Source organism: Sciurus vulgaris (genome assembly GCF_902686455.1).
Source record: "Sciurus vulgaris genome assembly, chromosome: 1".
Lineage (NCBI taxonomy): Eukaryota > Metazoa > Chordata > Mammalia > Rodentia > Sciuridae > Sciurus > Sciurus vulgaris.
Window position 1 is genome coordinate 173,386,335 of NC_136461.1, and position 22,330 is coordinate 173,408,664.

A 22,330-nucleotide genomic window follows, 5' to 3' on the forward strand; every position below is an offset into this window, starting at 1 on the left:
AATGTCCGTGAAATCTAAATTATTGATTGTGTTATTGAGATCTATGGTTTCTTTGTTCAATTTTTGTCTGGAAGATCTGTCCAGTGGTGAGAGAGGCGTGTTAACATCACCTAGAATTATTGTATTATGGTCTATTTGGTTTCTGAAATTGAGAAGGATTTGTTTGACATACATGGATGAGCCACTGTTTGGGGCATAGATGTTTATGATTGTTATATCTTGCTGATTTATGCTTCCCTTAAGCAGTATGAAATGACCTTCTTTATCCCTTCTGACTAACTTTGGCTTGAAGTCCACATTGTGTGAAATGAGGATGGATACTCCAGCTTTTTTCCTGAGTCCATGTGCATGGTATGTTTTTCCCCATCCTTTCACCTTTAGTCTAGGGGTATCTTTTTCTATAAGGTGAGTCTCTTGCAGGCAACATATTGTTGGATCTTTCTTTTTAATCCAATCTGCCAGTCTATGTCTTTTGATTGATGAATTCAGGCCATTAACATTCAGGGTTATTATTGAGATATGATTTGGTTTCCTGGTCATGTGGTTCATTTTTTAAATTTTATTTATTTATTTGTTTGACACAACTTGGTTCCTCCTTTATTTGACAATTCCTTTAGGATAATTCCTCCCTTTGCTGATTTGCTTCTTTGGTTTTCATCTCTTCCTCATGGAATATTTTGCTGAGAATGTTCTGTAATGCTGACTTGGTTTTTGTAAATTCTTTTAGCTTTTGTTTATTATGGAAGGATTTTATTTCATCGTCAAATTTGAAGGTAAGTTTTGCTGGGTATAAGATTCTTGGTTGGCATCCATTTTCTTTCAGGGCTTGAAAAATGTTGTTCCAGGCCCTTCTAGCTTTTAGGGTCTGGATTGAAAAATCTGCTGATATCCGTATTGGTTTCCCCCTGAACTGGAGGTCCTGTAGGCGGGATGCAGTTGGTCACGCAGGGGTCCTGGATGTCCGCTGTGTTTTGTGTGGTTTTGGGATCCTGGAGGCTGAGTGCAATCAGTCGGTCTGGGGTCTTGGTGATAGGGCACAGTCAGTTGTTCTGAGGGTCCTGGTGGCAGGGAGCAGTCAGTCGATGTGAGGGTCCCAGAGGCAGGGAGTCATCAGTCAGGCTGTTGGATCCTGCAGATAGGGCTCAGTCAGTCCAGGCAGGGGTCCTATGGGGCTTGGCTGTTGTCTCAAAATGGCGGCAGCCACGTGTAGTCAAACCTGCAGGTACTGTGATAGAGAAGTTTCGGGCAACAGCAGGTAGCTGGTGCTCCACTGGCGGTTGGCGATCAGTTTGCTGACTGTTGTCCGACGATCGGGAGGTGGACCTTGTGCGTTGGATGGATAGGTGTAAGGCAGGTGATGGACCGGCCAGAGGCCGGCACAATTCTGTTTTTTATTTTATGATTGATTTCTAATTTCTTTCCATTATGATCTGATAGAATACAAGGTAGTATCTCTTTTTTGTGTATTTACTGAGTTGCTTTGTGGTATAACATATGGTCTATTTTAGAGAAGGATTCATGTGCTGCTGACAAGAAATTAGTTCACTCGATGGATGGAGTATTTTATATATGTGTGTTAAGTTTAAATTATTATTATTATTTTTAATGATAGTACATCTTTAATATTAAAGAAACAGGCTATTAAAAATTTCAGGCTTAGAACTGGCTTTTAAAAGCTCATTTGTGCCCCTTGGTGGTTGCCTAATACAATTCTATGGGCTTTTTTCACTTTCTAGTATTTCTCACTGACAATTTCAAAGAAAAATAGCCATTTAATACAGTGACCTGGTCACTTGTTGTTTCTATGTATTTGGAATACTGCTTCTCGCTGGCTGTATCAAGGTTCATCTTATTTGATTCTCCCTTGCTTTGAGGTTCTTCTAAAGGTAACCTCACAGCCAGATACTTAGATAAGTGATGAACAGGGGCATTACCTGAAGTCTTTATATATCTTGTCTGTACACTGTCATCTTTGTAAGTGTTGGATGAGTTTTGAATACTAATTCAATTTCACTAGCACCATCCATTACTGGATCAATTGCCACCTGTTGCATTGTTACTATCATGTTCAAGCCCAAAATCATCAGATGTTTTGGTCAGTTTGTTATTAGGGCCTATTTCCTCATTCCTTTGTTTGGATGCATTACTACGGTGTGAACTCTCACCACTGTCTTCTGCTCCATTGTCATTTTCAATCTGTTGTTTCTTGCTTTGCTGTAATCTGTTCATGGCCTGTATCTTCAGCCTTACCTTGAAGCATCAAGGTGAGGTGACTGAGTGCCTGCTGTTTTTTTTGATCTTGTTGATTCTGGCTAATACTTTCTCTTGATGAACTTCATACTCATCATGACTTGGATAAATTTTGCTGATGAGTGTATCAATGTTTGGGTCTGGCCTTTGTGATCTTTTGAAAACTAGCTTTTTCTGACACGAAGGACATTCTTTGTTGCCACTTCTAAGGGCTGTGATAATACAAGCTGCACAAAATTGATATATACACTCCTTAGTAGTCCTGGTGTTCTTCAACATATCCAAACAAATTGAGCCCATTAATTCACTGTGTAGACTTATAGGTGAAACCACAATTTCCATGCCATCTGTTATTGCCTCCTGAAGTGTTCATAGTGATTCACATAAACTGAGTTCCCATGTTTTGCTTAATGGTTGAGTTCCATTTGTCTGCACAGCCTGAGACATTGCGGCTCCTACCCCAGTTCGAGGCTCTGCTGGCTGTGGCCGGAGCGAGACTTGGGTATTACTTGCCCTGGCCACCTGTGCCACAGCGCAGTGTGGCGAGCCTCAGTTTGCACATTGGAGCTCTGGAAGTACAACAGGGGCCGCTCAATATTTATCAGAGACTGAGGGGAAACCAGCTCGGCTGGAGCTGTGGGGAGAGCTGGAGGAAGCTAGTATGGGAGGAGGTGGAGGCACAGGATGGACAAGTCTAAATTATTGATTGAAATGAGATCTGTGGTTTCTTTGTACAAAAGATCTATCCAGTGGTGAGAGAGGTGTGAGGTGTGTCACCTAGTATTATTGTATTGTGGTCTATTGGATTCCTGAAATTGAGAAGGCTTTTTTTTTTTTTTAATGTGAACAGATGCTCCATTTTTGGGGCATAAATATGTACCATTTGTTATGTCTTGTTGATGTATGGTTCCCTTAAGCACTATGAAATGTCCTTCCTTATCCCTTCTGACTAATTTTGACTTGAAGTCCACTTCATCTGAAATGAGGATGGAAACCCCTGCTTTTTTACTGAGTTTGTTTGTGGTATGTTTTTTTCCCATCCTTTCACCTTCAGTCTCTTGTGAGATAAATCTTTTGAAGGCAGCATATTGTTATTTCTTTTTTTAAAATCCAATCTGCCTTTAGATTTGTGAGTTTAGGCCATTAGCATTCAGGATTATTATTGAGATGTGATTTGTATTCCCTAGTCATTTTGTCTTTTCTTTGTTTCTTTTTTTTTTTTAATTTTACCATTTTTAATATACTATGGAATATCATACAAAGTAAGTCATGCCAGTGTCATTTATAACCAAGTTACTGCCAGTGCAAAATTATTTTCGGGTTTTAACTTCACTTGGCTTGTCCTTTGATTGAATTTTCCTTTCTTCTAGTTTCTCCTTTTGTTGACTTTCATTGTTGTTTTTCATTTCCTCTTTACGGAATATTTTGCTGAGAATATTCTGTAATGCAGACTTTCTATTTTAACTTTTGTTCATCATGGAAGGATTTTATATCATCATCAAATCCAAAGGGTAGTTTTGTTGGCTGTAAGATTCTTGGTTGGCATCCATGTTCTATCAGAGCTTGAAATATGTTGGTCTAGGCCCTTGTAGCTTTTGGGGCCTAGACTGAGAAATCTTGTGATATCCTTATTGGTTTCCCCCCTATAGGTAATCTGATATTTTTCTCTTGTGGCCTTTAAGATTCTGTCTTTATTTTGTATGTTGGGCATTTTCATTATAATGTGCCTTGTTGTGGCTCTGTTGTAATTTTGTGCATTTGGTGTCCTGTAAGCCTCTCGTATTTTACTTTTCATTTCATTCTTCATGTTTGGGAAGATTTCTGTTATTATTTCATTGAATTAATTGTTCCATTGGTTTGTTTCTCTGTGTCTTCCTCAATCCCAATAATTCTTAAATTTGTTTTTTTCATGTTATCCCATAATGCTTGGAGGTTCTATTCATGATTTTTCATTATCTGCACTTTGTGGTCAACTTTATTTTCAAGATTAAATATTTTGTCTTCATTGTCTGAGATCTTGTCTTCCAAGTGATGTAGTCTATTGGTGATGGTTTCTAATGAATTTTTAATTTGGTTTATTGTTTCCTGTATTTCCAGGATTTCTGTTTGATTTCTCTTCAGAATCTCTATTTATTGAAATGATCTTTTGCTTCCTGTATTTGGTGTTTTAACTGTTTGTTGGAGTCATCATTCATTGCCTGAATTTGCTCTTATATCATCCTTTACTTTGTGAATCATTTTAATTATGTACATTCTGAATTCCCTCTGTGACATTTTTTCTACATTGTTGTCAATGGATTCTATTAATATAGCGTGTTGGTTTGTTTGGAGTGATTTCTTCCCTTGTTTTTCATATTGTTCTTGTATTTTCCCCTCTAGCAGTGTGGATGTGAGGTATTACAGTTTCCTCCCTGTAGGTTTATAGTGTCCCTGTGAGTTTCCAGCACCTCACCTTTAAGGGGGAGATCAATATTAGCAGCAAACAATACAAATAGTATGCAGCCTTAAACCAGTAGCCCCTATTAAGACTTTAACAGTATTGTTGCATAGAGAAGATGAACTCAGTTATTATCTATAGCATAAGGAATAGGTTTGTAATAAGGTCTGTATTTTCTGATGGTGGAGAGACAGGATGGGGAAGAGTAAGATATAATTTTAATGAGATAAGAAGTGTATAGAGTTACTAGATCATAGGAAGAGTGAAAGTGGAATCAAAATAAGTTGGTTGTTAGCATGAGAAAAGGTAGAAAGATACTCCCAGGAAACAGATCTATAAGAGGAAAATAGAGTGAGAAAAATAATAAAAAAATAGAAAAATAGGAATAATAATAATAATAAAAGAACTACAATAAAACTATAATACCTCTCAGTCTTCAGTAGCCTGATTCGTGAAAGGTACTTGATAATGTAGTGTCCGAAGATGGAAACTGCCCCAACTAAATATGGTGGTCGCCATGTGGGTAATAAACCATGATGGTGGGCAGAGGCTTCTCCATGTGCTGGAAGATAGGGAGCCACCTGGTGCTGAGTTCGGGCCCTTGGGGTGGCCTGGAATTTTGCCAGGGCCTATATGCCCTTTTTCTTGAAGCAGGTTTAGTTTTTGACATTTCACTGCATTTTCTAAGGTATTCTGTTTATGTGCTTTCATTCATTTTTTGAATATTTTCTTTCCATATTTCAGATGTTCAGCATTAATGATAAGCAAGACATTTCATCATCCTCTAGGAAAATGGTCACCAAAGTTTTGGTCACCAATATGGTCACCATCTGTACTGACATTAAAGTTACTGTAATAGTTGTTCATCATTTCTATTTGTTAACATGTTAAAGCTCACTTGAATTTCCAGTGTAATATAAAAGTCACAGTGTAGTCTGTGAGCAATTATGTTTCAGGAAAAGTACTTTGCTATACATGCCTTCCAGTTGTCTTTTCTGGTTTTGTTTAGTTTAACTATAGCTATAATGGATAAGTTTAATGTCTGATATGAAGTCATGTATTGAGCAGAATAGGAATGGCATAAAATATGGAAGAAAGCCATTTATTGGTATTCAGAGTATTGAATGCTCTTTGAAATAAAACCTCAAGTCCTGCTTGTCTTAAATATTTTGTTTCACTTTTTATACTTCTGTGACCTCGTACATTTTTGTACTTTCAGGATTTGCTAGAGAGCTGTTGTTTATTTGACTATTTCAAATTGACTCAAAATACTAATTTTTTCATAAGTATATAACAGTATCTATTTCTTGTGATTTCAGTAACCTTTAAGGTTGTTTTCAGAGTTTTATGTTTATTGTTTTAGTGTTATAATAATAAAGAATTTGTGTCTGTTTTATGTTTGGCCCATTTTGTCATTTTTCAGTTACATACTCAAATACTTGAATTTTCATTTTTTATACTTAGTTTTGATTGTATTAGTTATATGATGGAATATTTTATAACTCTCATTCATCTAATGAAATTTATTAATTGGGAGAGTTGGCCTGAATGTATAGAAAAATAAAGATGAAACTCTTGTTTTTAATTGTCAGTAAAAGTTTTACGGGTTCATCACATTTTACATGTTAGTGAAAAATGTATACATTGTGGAATGGGTTGCATTACCTTTTTTAATGGTAAAAAGTACAATCTTTCATTAATTTTCAAAGTTCAGAAATTCTAAGCTACCTATAGTCATTATATTATACAGTAGATCTCTTGAGCATTCATCTCATTTAAATGAAGTTTTGAAGAGAGAAAACTTGACTATGTCTTACAAGTTCTTTTTCTTTTTCTGGTAAACCCATGCTGTATGTATGCCATTGAGTAGCTAAGGCCTCCCAAGGCATCTGGTATTTGAAATGTACAAAATTATGTGAATTTATCCTATGAATTGTAAAATAATGTATAACTTTAAGCCTGTGTTATGCACAAGGATCAGGTACAACAGATGCTTGAAGAGAGGTCAAGGAGGTGGGTTAAGATAGAATCAAAACCCCTTGGGGGCTGGGATCATAGCAGGGTGGTAGAGCACTCGTCTAGCATATGTGGGACTCTGGGTTTGATTCTCAGCACCACATATAAATAAAATTAAAAGCAAAGATTCATCAACAACTGAAAAAAAATTAAGAAAAAAAGTACCCCTTGAATTCAGTAATTTTTTACTTCAAGTAGTCATTTGGGAGGAAATGTTGCTTTCATACACATCTGATTGATATGTGAGTTAGTGCAGTCAGTTTGTAAAGTTCTTTAGTAGTATATGAAACATTTGAAAGCATTTCTATCTTAATACCCATTTGTTTCAATTTTTAATGTATACTCTACAACAGGAGTAAAGCAAGCTTTTGTTTAAAGGATCAGAGTGTAAATATTATGGACCTTGTGGGCCAGAAGGCAAAATTGAGGATTATGGTAGGTGGAGGTGCAGAGGTCAAGAGGTGGATTCAGATACAAAAGCAAAATGACTTTGTGTCTTTCCAATCCTACTGGTGTCTGTGATCTAGAGAATGAGCTGCAGGGAGAAACTAAAGATCTTCATGAGGCACAGAGCTCTGCAGGACTGTTTAAAGATCCAAGTAGTTTAAGTGATCACAAAATAAGAACATAGGCATTCTCCTCTTCTTCCTGCAGAATTTAAGGCAAATGTGATACTTGAAAGTTCTAGTGCCATCCAATCCAGCAGATGTTCACAGCACATGACTATTCAAATTTAAAATTTAAAATGAAATAAAAAATTCCAACCTTTTGGAAGAAATAAAAAGAACAAGAAAAAAGTTTCCACAGTTTTGAGTTGATAGCATTCAGAATGTAATATTGAATACTTTTTTTTGTGATACAGTTTTACTAATTAGAAGAATGAAATCCTTTCTCTTAGAATCATGTTTAACCTAATTAAGTTTTCCAATTCAGTGATCACATCATCAAATTGATTATTAATGTTCATGTATAACAAGTATTAAGTTGTAGTCTGTACAAAAAGAGGCAGGGAGTGGAATTTCGCTTGTGGCCTGTAGCTTGCTTTTGCCTTGTCGTTTTAATAAACCTTTGAGAGGTTTATCACTTACCAAGGAGTTGAAAGACTTATACAATAAGAACTATAAAACACTGCTGAAAGGAGTTAAGACATAAAAAAGTAGAGACATCCCATGGTCATTTACTAGAAGACTTAATATTAAAAAAAAATCAATCTAGCCAAAGTAACCTACAGATTCAGTGCAATCCCTATCAAAATCCCAATGATGTTTTTTGTAGAAATAGAAAAACCCATCCTAAAATTCATATGAAATCTTGAGGAATGCTGAATAGTCAAAATAGTCTGTCTATTAAATACAACCTCGAGAACAAAACTGGAGAATTCATACTTGATAAAATCTACTACAAAACCAACTGTAAAGTGGCAGCAATCAAAACAGTATGGTATTGGCATAAATCTAGACATATGTAGCAATGGAATAAGATAGAGTGCCCAGAAATAAACCCTCATGTATATGGTCAAATGATTTTTGACAAAGATGTCAATACTGTTCACTTGGATAGTACAGTTTTTTTTAACACAGAATACTGGTAATATTGAATATCTGTATGCAAAAGAATGAGGGGAATCCTTGCCTAGAGCAATTAGACAAAAGAGAGAAATTAAAGGCCTGTGAAATGGAAAACAGCTCACACTGTCCCTATTTGCCCTATGACATGATTCTATATTTAGAACACCCATAAAACTCCACCAGAAAGCTTCTGGAATTCATCAATGAATTCAGCAAAGAAGCGGGATATAAAATTAACACCCACAAATCAACTGCATTCCTATACATCAGTGATGAATAAACTGAAACAGAAATTAGGAAAACTATCCCATTCACAATAACCTCAAAAAACATAAAATACTTGGAAATCAATCTAACGAAAGAAGTGAAAGACCTCTACAGTGAAAAACTACAGAACACTAAAGAAAGAAATTGAAGAAGACCTTAGAAGATGAAACCATCTCCCATCTTCTTGAGTAGGCAGAATTAATATTGTCAGAATGGTCATACAACCAAAAGCACTATACAGATTTAATGTAATTTTTTATTCAAATCCAATGATATTTTTCATAGAAATAGAAAAAGCAGTCATGAAATTCATTTGGAAAAATAAGAAGCTCAAAATAGCCAAAGCAATTCTTAGCAAGAGAAGTGAAGCAGGAGACATCACAATATTGGACTTTAAGATATACTACAGAGGTATAGTAACAAAAATGGCGTGATATTGGCACCAAAACAGACATGAAAACTAGTGGAACTTAATAGAAGACACTGGTACAAACCTACATAAATGCAATTATCGCATACTTTTTAAATTTTTTTCTTTTTAATATTACAAATCTTAATTTATCCTTCTGTTTTTCTTAAAAATTTGAAGTTATTTTATTGGTGTTTCTAATTTCCTATAGTTTCTTGTATTAGAGGTGTTATTTCAAGAATATTTGTTATGAAATGTTAAAATATTGATGATATATTTTTATATTTTGCCAGATAAAGATTTTTGTTGTTGTTAAGTGGCATTATATTTTATTTAATGTAATGTTTATCTCATTCAATTTTGTCTTTAGGTAAAGCTTATATTGGTTGTTAACTTACTCTGCTTGGTACATTTTCACTACTTTTTTTATAATTAGTTTTTGGCATTCTGCACTTTCATTCCTTTCTGCATGTGTGACCAGCTGTGTGTGAAAATAACTTAAATTCACAGTGGGCTTGTTTTCCTTTTCCTATGTCAGCTATTTATAATCTCAGTAAAAGGTTATTGACAAGTTATTAGGTTATGTAAGTCCTGCAAATGTATCTAACTGCTGTAATTTAAAAGAGTGAGGTGGAGATTTATTTTATAATATTTTCCCATGGGGTTATAGGAAGCACAATATCATTAGTATAAATATAATAATTTGGCTGTATGTAGAAAGTAATTTGTCCAACATTCCCCTTTCATTATAATTTTTACCTGCTTGAGTGTTTTCTTAGCAGCATCTCTGGACAACAAGCATAATAAAAAATTAAAAAAAAAATAGAATAATATAGTTTCCATAGAATCCTTTACAATTCTGCAAATAACCAGCAGGGGATCTCCTCTACACCCAATTTCATCTGAATAATATTAATGATAGTGTCTGTAATCATACTATGGGGCCTTAATGGAAAATTAGTGACTTTGAGAGAGTTATTAGTTTAGCACAGGTAATATGTGAAAAAAATATTACCTTTATTCATCTTTATTCATAACTCTAGAAATATTTGGAGGTTAGACTTTTTAAATTTAACTAGATATTGGACCCATGGGTGCTTTACCATTAAGCTACATCTTCCAGTTCTTCTTATTTTTTGAGACAGTGTTTTGCTAAGTTGCTGTGGCTGGCCTCAAACTTGGAATCCTTCTGCCTTAGCCTCCTGAGTAGACATTTTTTCAGTAATTCTGTTTTGTGTTGTCATATACTTGTAAATTTCAGAATCTTTTAAATATCGTGCCTTTTTGAGGAAATGTGAAATGCCAAAAATTATACAGTTCTCAACATTGTAATTTGTTTATTTTGTTGCTCAGAAAAGGTCTTAAAAAAGAACAAATATGAAATAGTTTAATTAAAAAACTTTTTTTTGTAGTTGTAGATGGAAGAATACCCCCATTTTATTTGTTTATTTTTATTTGGTGCTAAGGATTGAACCTATGCTAGGAAAACACTCCACTACTGAGCAACAGCCCCAGCCCTGAAATAGTTTAATTTTTAAGTTAAAATATAAAGCCATCATTTAATATTAGAAACATGTTTTTTTACAATTATTGTCAGTTGTTAAGAGCGGAACCTGTAGGAATTAATAGATGTGCCACTAAGAATTTTTTCTTGATAGTAATTAGATGGGTAAGTCCGTTAAAATGCAGTTTCCTCTTTAAATGTAATTCTTTCTGATGTCTCGTTTCCAAAACTGTTTGTTGATTGAAAGCTAGTTTTAGAAATATGGATTTGACATTGTGAATTTGATAAATGGTAGGAGCATAATAGGTTTTTGAAACCATTTGAAAGTAGGTGAATATTTTTCATTTTTTATTTTATTATGATGCTGGAGAGCAAAATCAAGGGATTCCCATATGGTAAGGAAGCGCTCTACCACTGAACTATATACACATCTTCTGCCCTCTTTTTAAGAAATTAAGTGTTACTGAATGCTAATTGAACAAATTGGTTTTTGAAAATTAGTTGTGAAGAAATTCTAAGTATGTATTGATGCATTTGGAATTAATGCTAGTGTGGCTTAATACCCATGAAGTCATTGCATTATTAATCCAAGAATAAAAATAATAACTCAAGATGAATGTTGAGGTTAAACTGCTTTTGCATATTATTGGAAAACAGTCACCCTTTGTTTTTGTAATGCTTTTGGTCACCCTTTCCGGTGTGACATTTTTTTTTTTTTTTTTTTTGAAGAAATACAGTGTCCAGGAATTTCTGTCACTGCTTTTGAGATTTTTTTATTGTGATCTGCTACTTTTAAGTGTAAACTTAATACAAAGAAATTATGTCATGAGCCAAATTTTCTGGAGTATAAACCTCAAACCTATAATTAATTTACCAAAGAAAGGAGAACGAAGTAGTATTTTAAGATATTTTTGGATATCCTTTTTGTGTGTGCATAATGCAAGTTGAAGGCAAGATACACTTTAAATATTTGTTCTTGTAGTTAATATTCTTTTTATCAGATAATACTAATGTATTTATAATTCATAATGTGGAAAATGCAGTTAGCCTCTTACAGAAAAATATGTACATTTTAGTGGCCAACATAACAACACATAAAGAATATATATAGAAATATAATGTGAAGCCTAAAAATTTTGCCAAAAAAGACAGTGATCTTTTAGGGATAGGAAAGAAATACTATGTAATCTGATCTTGTAATTACAAATTGAATAAAAGAAAATGTGGATCGTTTGGGAAGTGGAGAAAGAGATTGAAGCATATTGTGCAGCTATTATACAGGAAATTGAAACTGACATTTTATCCTGTGTTTATTGAAACTTGGTGAACATTTGGATTTTTTTTTTTCTTCCAGATATTTGGTTTCCAGGCAGGACTGACATCTTTGGATGTTAATGGATCTTACTGCTTACCTGTACCGATTATTCCCTCCTTTAGCACTGCTCTTTATGGTAAATTTCTGAAATTCCCCACTTGCTGGTAAGCATTATATGTTAATAAGTTAATTTTCATTTTATAATTTTAGGGAGGAAAAAGATGTTTCTGTCCTATGCCCATGTTATTACTATCACAATTGTACTGTCTTTTATCCAGACTCTAAAATTAATCTTTCAGATGTCTAAAATGTTTTTGTCATAATGTCTGTTGTGGAAATAACGGTTAATCCATGTTGGACGATTTTGTTAATCCATGGTGGAAGAATCCATGAAGCTTCCAATTGTAATAGGAATTGCAAGGGCAATCTACTAAATGATTTCATATGAATTTGTAGCCACAGAACAAAGCATACCCGTTATATATAAAGTCATAATATGTTTGTCATAGAAGCTATATTTTGGAAGAAACTGATGTTTAGCTCTTATTTTCATTCAGAATGGGTTGCTTTAGTTGAAAGTCATTTTTTTTTTTTTAATTCAAGGAGATTTATAGACAGGTAATATTTTTCTGGTACTATTGTCTAGTCATATGTCTTTATATAGAAGTAATGCTTTCAATATATTAAAGAAATAATTGCTTAAATATATGAAATTTTTTTCTAGTGAAGTATTTTTATACTTGAAAATATGAAATATTTCATTTAAAGTGTCTTTTTTTCTCATCCAAATTAGTAATCTTATTTTTACAGAACATTTTCCATTAGTTTTCTTTATTAAAATAAAAATAATTTTTAAAATCTAAAATGTTTTAATTTCTTTAATATAATGTAACTTTTAAAATAAAATTAGCAAGCACTTGATCACATTTTAAGGGAATTTGCCTTTTGTTCCAGAAAATTAAAATAATTTGTATTAAAGTCTTGGTATGAATTTCTTTACAAAATGAAGCCATTTTAATGTTGTTATTCTTAATTTCTCTTCGTAAGTTTCATTTTTTCCTTAGTCATCCATATTCCTTCTGTCATTTATTGTGTTTTAATAAGATAGGTGTATTTATATCTATGTATATCACATGTTGTATTTGAGCCACATTTTATATTCTAAGGTATAAAGAAATACTATGGGGGCTGGGGTTGTTGCTCAGTGGTAGAGTGCTCACCCAGCATATGAGGCACTGGGTTCTATCCTCTGCAGCACATAAGAATAAATAAATAAAATAAAGGTATTGTATCCATCTACAACTAAAAAGATTTTAAAAGAAATACTGTGGATTTGTCACAGTTGATATGTCATTATCAGTTTTAAGAATCATTTCTAAAAACTGTTATCTCAATTATGTGCTGATATATTTATCAATTATAAGACTAAACTAATTTTTTATACAGTGCTGTTGGCTGCGGAAACTTTTTAACTTCTTAAAAAAGGGGTAGTTTCTAAAATGAATTGTAGCCTTTACATTGAAAAGAATTGAGAATTAATAAGGTTTATTTTAAGGATATATAGGGTTTATTATAAAGTCAAATGTGACATAAAATAAGTCTGTGCAAATCTAAAATTATTCCAATAAATACTAAAGACATGAGATCACAGAATGTTAATTTTTATTTGGATAAATTGTTATTTTTGTAGATGAGACCCCCTTCTGTATTATTTCAGTGATTTTTGTTTTTGCCATACTTTAGAGAACTATGTTGTTTTGAAATAGTTTAAATTATTTTTTCTAAATAGGAAAATTATCTTTAACATAATTTTAGCAACTGAAATTTGCAAATAATACAGAAGTCAATACATAGATATGCTGTTTAGTTAAGTGCAATTTATTTATTTTATATTGTTCATGTTTTTTAATTGTTTTTGTTATATGGGAAAGTAGAATGTATTTTGACATATCATATATACATGGAGTATAAATTCCTCTTCTTGTGCTATACACGATGTGGAGTTACACTGAACATAGGAAAGTTCTGTGATTCATTCTACTGTATTTCCCATTCCCATCTCCCCTCCCTTCCCCCAGATCCCCCTGTCCTAGTCCAGTGAATCTCCCCTCCTCCTCCCATTGTGATTTAGCATATGCACATCAGAGAGAAAATGCAGCCTTTGGTTTTTTGGTATTGGCTTATTTCACTCAGCATGATAGCCTCGGGTTCCATCATTTGCTGGCAAATGGCATAATTTTATTCTTCTTTATGGCTGAGTAATATTCCATTTTGTAATTGTACCACATTTTCTTTATCCATTAATCTATTGAAGGACACCTAGATTGGTTCCATAACTTAGCTATTGTCAATTAAGCAGCTATGAACATTGATGTGGATGCATCATTATAGCGTGCTGATTTTAAGTCCTTTGGGTATATGCCAAGGAGTGGGATAACTGGATCAAAATGGTAATTCCATTCCAAATTTTCTGGCAATTGAGAATGGTTTGTTTGATGTGCATAGATCCTCTATTGCTTGGGGCATAAATATTTATGATTGTTATGACTTGTTCATGTATAATTCATTTAAGCAATTTAAAATGTCCTTCTGATTAGCTTTCGTTGAAGTTCACATTATCTGATATGAGGATAGAAACCTGAACTTGTTTACAAGATCCATGTGAATGATATGTTTTTTTCCCCATTCTTTTATCTTCAGTCTGTAGAATCTCCATACTGCTTTCCAGAATGGTTGCACTAATTTACAGTCCCACCAACAATGTGTTAGAGTACCTTTCTCCCCACATCCTCACCAACATTTATTGTTACTTGTATTCTTTATAATTGCCATTCTGACTGGAGTGAGATAAAATCCCAATGTAGTTTTAATTTGTATTTCTCTAATTGCTAGAGATGTTGAACATTTTTGCATATATTTTTTGACCATTTGTATTTCTTCTGTGAAGTCCCTGTTCAGATCCTTTGCCCATTTATTGATTGGTTATTTGTTGTTTTGTTTTTAAGGTTTTTGAGTTCTTTGTATAACCTGGAGATTAATGCTCTATCTGAGATGCAAGTGGGAAAGATTTTCTCTCTTTCTGTAGGATCTCTGTTCAGATTTTTGATTGTTTCCTTTGCTGTGAAGAAGCTTTTTAATTTGATACCATCCCACTTATTGATTCTTGATTTTACATCTTGTGCCTTAGGAGTCTTGTTGAGGAAGTCAGTTCCTAAGCCGACATGAAGGAGATTTGGCCCACGCCTCCTTCTAGTAGATCTTTGGTCTACTTTGAGTTGAGTTTTGTGCAGGATAAGAGAGTTGGTCTAGTTTCACTTGGTTACATATGGATTTCCAGTTTTCCCAGCACTATTTGTTGAAGAGACTCTCTTTTCTACAATGTAGGTTTATGCTGCCTTTGTTCACTATGAGATATCTTTATTTATGTGCATTTATCTCAATGTCTTCTATTCTGTTCCATTGTTCTTCATGTCTGTTTTGGTGCCAAAACCATGCTGTTCTGTTACTATAGCTTGTAGTAGAATTTAAGTTCTGGTATTGTGATGCCTTCTGCTTCCCTTTTCTCAGTAAAGATTGTTTTGGCTATTCTTTGTCCTTTCTGATTAACTGTGGATTTAACTTCACTGTATCTGATATGAGGATAGAAACGCCTGCTTTTTTAGGAGATCCATGTGAATGATATTCTTTTTTCTTATTCTTTTATTTTTAACCTAATCTGCCAGTCTGTGTCTTTTTGGTGGGGGGAGCAGTAACTGGGGATTGAACTCAGGGGCACTCGATCTCTGACCCCTATCGCCAGCCTGGTGTTGTATTTTATTTAGAGACAGGGTCTCACTGAGTTACTTAGTGCCTCATTTTTGCTGAGTCTGACTTTGAACTCATGATCCTCCTGACTCAACCTTCTGAGATGCTTGAATCAGTATATGTCTTTTGATTGAAGAACTGAATCCATTTACAGTGTAATTATTGAGTGATGATCTTTATTCCCTTTTATTTCATTTCTAGTTTTAAATTTGTATTAGTTTATCCTTTGCTTGACTATTCTAGGGTAGTTCCTCCCTCTGTTGGCTTTCCATTTCTTCTTCATGAAATATTTTTTTGAGTATATTTTGTAGTGCAGACTTTCTAGTTGTGAATACTTTTTTACTTTTGTTTATAATGGAAGGTTTTAATTTCATTTTCAAATATGAAGGTTAATTTTGTTGGCTTTGTGTTCTTGGTTGGCATCCATTGTCTTTCAGAGTGTGATGTATATTTTTTCCATAACTTCCTAGCTTAAATTTAATTAGGGTCTGGGTTGACAGACCAGCTAAAATCCAATTGCTTTTCTGCTATATATGACCTGTCTTTTTTCTCCAGCAGCCTTAAAAATTCTATCCTTGTTCTGTATATTCGTGATTTTTTGTAATAATGTGCCTTGGTGTGGGTCTGTTGTCCTTCAGTATGTTTGGAATCCCGTATACCTACTGTATTTGATTTTACATTTTATTCTTAAGGTTTGGGAAATTTTCTGATATTATTTCATTGAACAGATTGTGCATTCTTTAGTTCGTATCCTAATAAATCTTGAATTTGGTCTTTTCATGTTATCCCATTTTTTTTTTTTTTTTTCATTTTGGAACGTGCTACTAGTGTTCTTTTTTTTTTAATTTTAATTAAAAATCATAAATTTACATAGGGCAATGTTGTTTGATTCATTTTGTTATTTTCTTCCCTTCCCCCCTCCCCTCCCACCCCTCTTTTCCCTCTATACATTCCTTTCTTCCTCATTCTTACTACCCTCCTTATCCCTAACCCTAAACCTAACCCTAACCCTAACACTAACCCCTCCTACCCCCCCCCCCCCCCCCCGTATGTCCTCATCCGCTTATCAGCGAGATCATTCGTCCTTTAGTTTTTTGAGATTGGCTTATCTCACTTAGCATGATATCCTCCAATTTCATCCATTTGCCTGCGAATGCCATAATTTTGTCATTCCTCATGGCAGAGTAATAGTCCATTGTATATATATGCCACAGTTTCCTTATCCATTCATCAACTGAAGGGCATCTGGGTTGGTTCCACAATATGGCTATAGTGAATTGAGCAGCTATGAACATTGATGTGGCTGTATCTCTGTAGTATGCTGATTTTAAGTCCTTTGGGTATAGGCCAAGGAGTGGGATAGTTGGGGCAAATGGTGATTCCATTCCAAGCTTTCTGAGGAATCTCCGTAATGCTTTCCAGAGTGGCTGCACTAGTTTGCAACACCACCAGCGATGTATGAGTGTACCTTTTTCCCCACATCCTCGCCAATACCTATTGTTGCTTATGTTCTTGATAATTGCCATTCTAATTGGGGTGAGATGAAATCTTAGGATAGTTTTGATTTGCATTTCTCTTATTACTAGAGATGTTGAACATTTTTTCATATATCTGTTGATTGCTTGTACATCTTCTTCTGTGAAGTGTCTGTTCATTTCCTTAGCCCATTTGCTGACTGGATTATTTGTATTCTTGGTGTAGAGTTTTCTGAGTTCTTTATAGATTCGGGATATTAGCACTCTATCTGAAGTATGATTGGCAAAGATATTCTCCCACTCTGTAGGCTCTCTCTTCACATTACTGATAGTTTCCTTTGCTGAGAGAAAGCTTTTTAGTTTGAATCTATACCAGTTGTTGATTCTTGCTTTTATTTCTTGTGCTATGGGAGTCCTGTTAAGGAAGTCTGATCCTAAGCCAAAAAGTTTAAGGTTTGGGCCTACTTTTTCTTCTATAAGATGCAGGGTCTCTGGTCTGATTCCGAGGTCCTTGATCCATTGTGAGTTGAGTTTTGTGCAGGGTGAGAGATAAGGGTTTAATTTCATTCTGTTGCATATGGTTTTCCCGTTTTCCCAGCACCATTTGTTGAAGAGGCTATCTTTTCTCCATTGCATATTTTTGGCCCCTTTGTCTAGTATGAGAAAACTGTATTTATTTGGGTTTGTGTCCGTGTCCTCTATTCTGTACCATTGATCTACCTTTCTATTTTGGTACCAATACCATGCCGTTTTTGTTACTATTGCTTTGTAATAGAGTTGAAGATCTGGTATTGCGATTCCCCCTGCTTCGCTCTTTCTACTGAGGATTGCTTTAGCTATTCTGGGTTTCTTATTCTTCCAGATGAATTTCATAATTGCTTGCTCTATTTCTGTAAGGTACATCATTGGGATTTTAGTTGGAATTGCATTGAATCTATATAGCACTTTTGGTAGTATGGCCATTTTGACAATATTAATTCTTCCTATCCATGTACATGGGAGATCTTTCCATCTTCTAAGGTTTTCTTTAATTTCTTTCTTTAGTGTTCTGTAGTTCTCATTGTAGAGGTCTTTCACCTCTTTTGTGAGATTGATTCCCAAGTATTTTATTTTTTTTTGATGCTAGTGTGAATGGGGTAGTTTTCCTAATTTCTCTTTCTGAAGATTCATCACTTATGTATAAAAATGCATTGGATTTATGAGCATCGATCTTGTAACCTGCTACTTTACTGAATTCACTTATGAGTTCTAAGAGTTTTCTGGTGGAATTTCCAGGTTCCTCTAAATATATAGTCATGTCATCAGCGAACAGGGATAGTTTGAGTTCCTCTTTTTTCCAATTCGTATCCCTTTAATTTCTTTGGTTTGTCTAATTGCTCTGGCTAGAGTCTCAAGAACAATGTTGAATAGAAGTGGTGAAAGAGGTCATCCCTGCCTTGTTCCAGTTTTTAGGGGGAATGCTTTCAGTTTTTCACCATTTAGAATGATATTGGCCATGGGCTTAGCGTAGATGGCCTTTACAATGTTAAGGAATGATCCCACTACCCCAGTTTTTTCTAGTGTTTTGAGCATGAAGGGATGCTGTATTTTATCGAATGCTTTTTCTGCATCTATTGAAATAATCACGTGATTCTTAACTTTTAGTCTGTTGTTATGGTGAATGACATTTATTGATTTCCGGATGTTGAACCAACCTTGCATCCCTGGGATAGAACCCACTTGATCATGGTGCACTATCTTTTTAATATGTTTTTGTATGCGATTTGCTAAAATTTTGTTGAGAATTTTTGCGTCGATGTTCATTAAGGATATTGGTCTGAAATTTTCTTTTCTCGATGTGTCTCTGTCTGGTTTAGGTATCAGGGTGATATTGGCTTCATAGAATGAGTTTGGGAGGGTTCCCTCCTCTTCTATTTTATGGAATACTTTGAGAAGTATTGGAATGAGCTCTTTAAAGGTTTGTAGAACTCGGCTGAGAATCCATCTGGCCCTAGACTCTTTTTTGTTGGTAGGCTTTTGATGACCTCTTCTATTTCATTGCTTGAAATTGATTTATTTAAGTTGTGTATGTCTTCCTCGTTCAGTTTAGGTAATTAATATGTCTCTAGAAACTTGTTGATGTCTTCGAGGTTTTCTGTTTTGTTGGAGTATAGATTTTCAAAATAGCTTCTAATTATGTTTTGTATTTCACTCGTGTCTGTTGTGATATTTCCTTGTTCATTCCGAATTTTAGAAATTTGAGTTTTCTCCTTTTTCTCTTTGTTAGTGTGGCTAAGGATTTATCAAGTTTGTTTATTTTTTCAAAGAACCATCTATTTATTTTGTTAATTTTTCCGATTGTTTCTTTTTTTTCAATTTCGTTGATTTCGGCTCTGATTTTAACTATTTCCTGTTTTCTACTACTTTTGGTGTTGGTCTGCTCTTCTTTTTCTAGGGCTTTGAGCTGTAGTGTTAAGTCGTTTATTTGTTGATTTCTACTTCTTTTGTTGAATGCGCCCCATGAAATAAATCTTCCTCTAAGTACTGCTTTCATAGTGTCCCAGAGATTTTGATATGATGTGTCTTTGTTTTCGTTTACTTCTAAGAATTTTTTAATTTCCCTCCTGATGTCTTCTGTTATCCATTCATCGTATAATAGTGTATTATTTAATCTCCAAATATTGGAGAAGTTTCTGTTTTTTATTCTGTCATTTATTTCTAATTTCAATCCATTATGATCTGATAGAGTACAAGGTAGTATCTCTATCTTCTTATATTTGCTAACAGTAGCTTTGTGGCATAAAACATGGTCTATTTTAGAGAAGGATCCATGTGCTGCTGAGAAGAAAGTGTATTCGTTCTTTGTTGGATGGTATATTCTATATAAGTCGGTTAAGTCTAAATTGTTGATTGTGTTATTGAGATCTATGGTTTCTTTATTCAATTTTTGTTTGGACGATCTATCCAGTGGTGAGAGAGGTGTGTTAAAATACCTAGTATTATTGTGTTGTGGTCTATTTGATTTCTGGAATTGAGAAGGATTTGTTTGACGTTCATGGATGAGCCAATGTTCGGGGCATAGATATTTATGATTGTTATGTCTTGCTGATTTATGCTTCCCTTAAGCAGTATGTAATGTCCTTCTTTATCCCTTCTGACTAGTTTTGGCTTAAAGTCCACATTATCTGAAATGAGGATGGATACTCCAGTTTTTTTGTTGTCCGTGTGCATGGTATGTTTTTTCCCATCCTTTCACCTTTAGTCTATGGGTATCTCTTTCTATGAGATGGGTCTCTTGCAGGCAGCATATTGTTGGATTTTTCTTTTTAATCCAATCTGCCAGTCTATGTCTTTTGATTGATGAGTTCAGGCCATTAACATTCACAGTTATTATTGTGATATGATTTGTATTCCTAGTCATTGGACTCATTTTTGTTTTTTGACATGATTTGGTTTCTCCTTTATTTGGCTATTCCTTTAGGCTAGTTCCTCCCGTTGCTGATATACATCGTTGTTTTTCATCTCTTCCTCATGGAATATTTTGCTGAGAATGCTCTGTAATGCTGGCTTTCTTTTAGTAAATTCCTTTAGCTTTTGTTTATCGTGGAAGGATTTTACCTCATCGTCAAATCTGAAAGTAAGTTTTGCTGGGTATAAAATTCTTGGTTGGCATCCATTTTCTTTCAGGCCTGGTAAATGTTTTTCCAGGCCCTTCTAGCTTTTAGGGTCTGGACTGAAAAATCTGCTGATATTCCTATTGGTTTCCCCCTGAATGTAATCTGATTCTTTTCTCTTGCGGCCTTTAAAATTCTGTCTTTATTTTGAATGTTAGGTATTTTCATAATAATGTGCTTTGGTGTAGGTCTGTTGTAATTTTGCATATTTGGAGTCCTATAAGCCTCTCGTACTTGGTTTTCCATTTCATTCTTGAGATTTGGAAAATTTTCTGATATTATTTCATTGAATAGATTGTTCATTCCTTTGGTTTGTTTCTCTAAACCTTCCTCAATCCCAATTATTCTTAAATTTGGCCTCTTCATGATATCCCATAATTCTTGTATATTCTGTTCATGATTTCTTACCATCTTCTCTGTTTGGTCAACCTTGTTTTCAAGATTAAATATTTTGTCTTCAATATCTGAGGTTCTGTCTTCCAGGTGATCTATCCTATTGTTTATGCTTTCTATGGCGTTTTTAACTTGGTTTATTGTTTCCTTCATTTCAAGGATTTCTGTTTGGTTTTTTTTCAGTATCTCTAACTCTTTATTGAAATGCTCTTTTGCTTCCGTTATTTGCTCTTTTAACTGTTGATTAGTGCGTTCATTTAATGCCTGCATTTGTTCTTTCACCTCCTCGTTTTCTTCCCTGATTTTTTAATTATGTACATTCTGAACTCCCTTTCGGACATTTCTTCTGCTTGCTGTCATTGGGTTTTATTGATATAGTATCTAGGTTTGTTTTGGACATTTTCTTCCCTTGTTTTCTCATATTGGTCAGATGTCAGTGGGACTCTGTGATTTGTAGATTTCCTCTATTGGCTTATAGTGACCCTGTAGATTTCCAGTGTATCACCTACCAGCCTTCAGTAGCCAGAAGTCTTGGATTAATTTGATAATGCAGTGCTTCCGAAGAACGCTGCCCCTAGCCCGCTACCGGTTCCAGGGAGAGAGACCTGGAGAGGTCTCTTGTTGCACAGCCCTGGTTCCAGAGGCTGGTTGTAGGTTGGAGGTCTCCACTGGCTTGGGGACTTGTGGCTGGCTCTGTGTAGACAGGCTCTCACTGGGTGATTTGCCCCTAGAAGCTAGCCTAGAGAGGCGCTTCCCGCTGGAGGGGGGCTGGGCTGCTTGGGGAAGTCCCTGGCGCCCTGTGCTCTGGTCACTGAAGCAACCTGTGGGTAGGCTGGAGCTTGCAGTGGGGCGGGCTTGAGCTGGCCAGGGCTGGCCGGAGCTGGCTGCGCTGCTTCTGTGCAGAAGGGCTCTCACTGGGGGGCCTGTTCTGAGAGGCTGGAGGATCTGTCCCTGTGGGCGGAGCCCACCGCCAGAGTGCACAGAGCTGCCTGGGGGAGACGCTATCTGCCCTGTCCCACTCTAATCAGCCACTCGAATCCGGGCCTGCCGCCCAGCTGAGCTTCGCTGGGTAGGGGAGACTCACCCCGTGGTTCTATTTTAGTCCGAGACTCTCAATGCCTCCCCTTCTTGAATCCTGGATTCTGGGGCATCTGGAGATGCAGTCACCCTCTAGTCCGCCATCTTGGATCGCCCTGTGGAAAAAGCCTGCACCTGGAGGGGGACAATGCTGCCTGGAGA

The 22,330-nt window shown here is 35.2% G+C and overlaps 1 protein-coding gene and 1 pseudogene across 2 annotated transcripts in view; one reads left to right on the forward strand and one right to left on the reverse strand.

Annotated features, from left to right (window-relative positions):
• Positions 1 to 22,330, forward strand: part of LOC306653220 (intermembrane lipid transfer protein VPS13B-like) — a gene marked incomplete at its 5' end in the record, with an annotated part of 899,457 nt that overhangs the window by 134,779 nt on the left and 742,348 nt on the right. The window contains 1 exon segment of the mRNA XM_079126163.1: positions 11,806 to 11,930. Coding sequence (XP_078982289.1) covers positions 11,806 to 11,930 — 125 coding nt within the window.
• Positions 1,726 to 4,917, reverse strand: LOC306654472 (E3 ubiquitin-protein ligase RING2-like; annotated as a pseudogene). Its single transcript has one exon. The product of its transcript is annotated as an E3 ubiquitin-protein ligase RING2-like (transcript).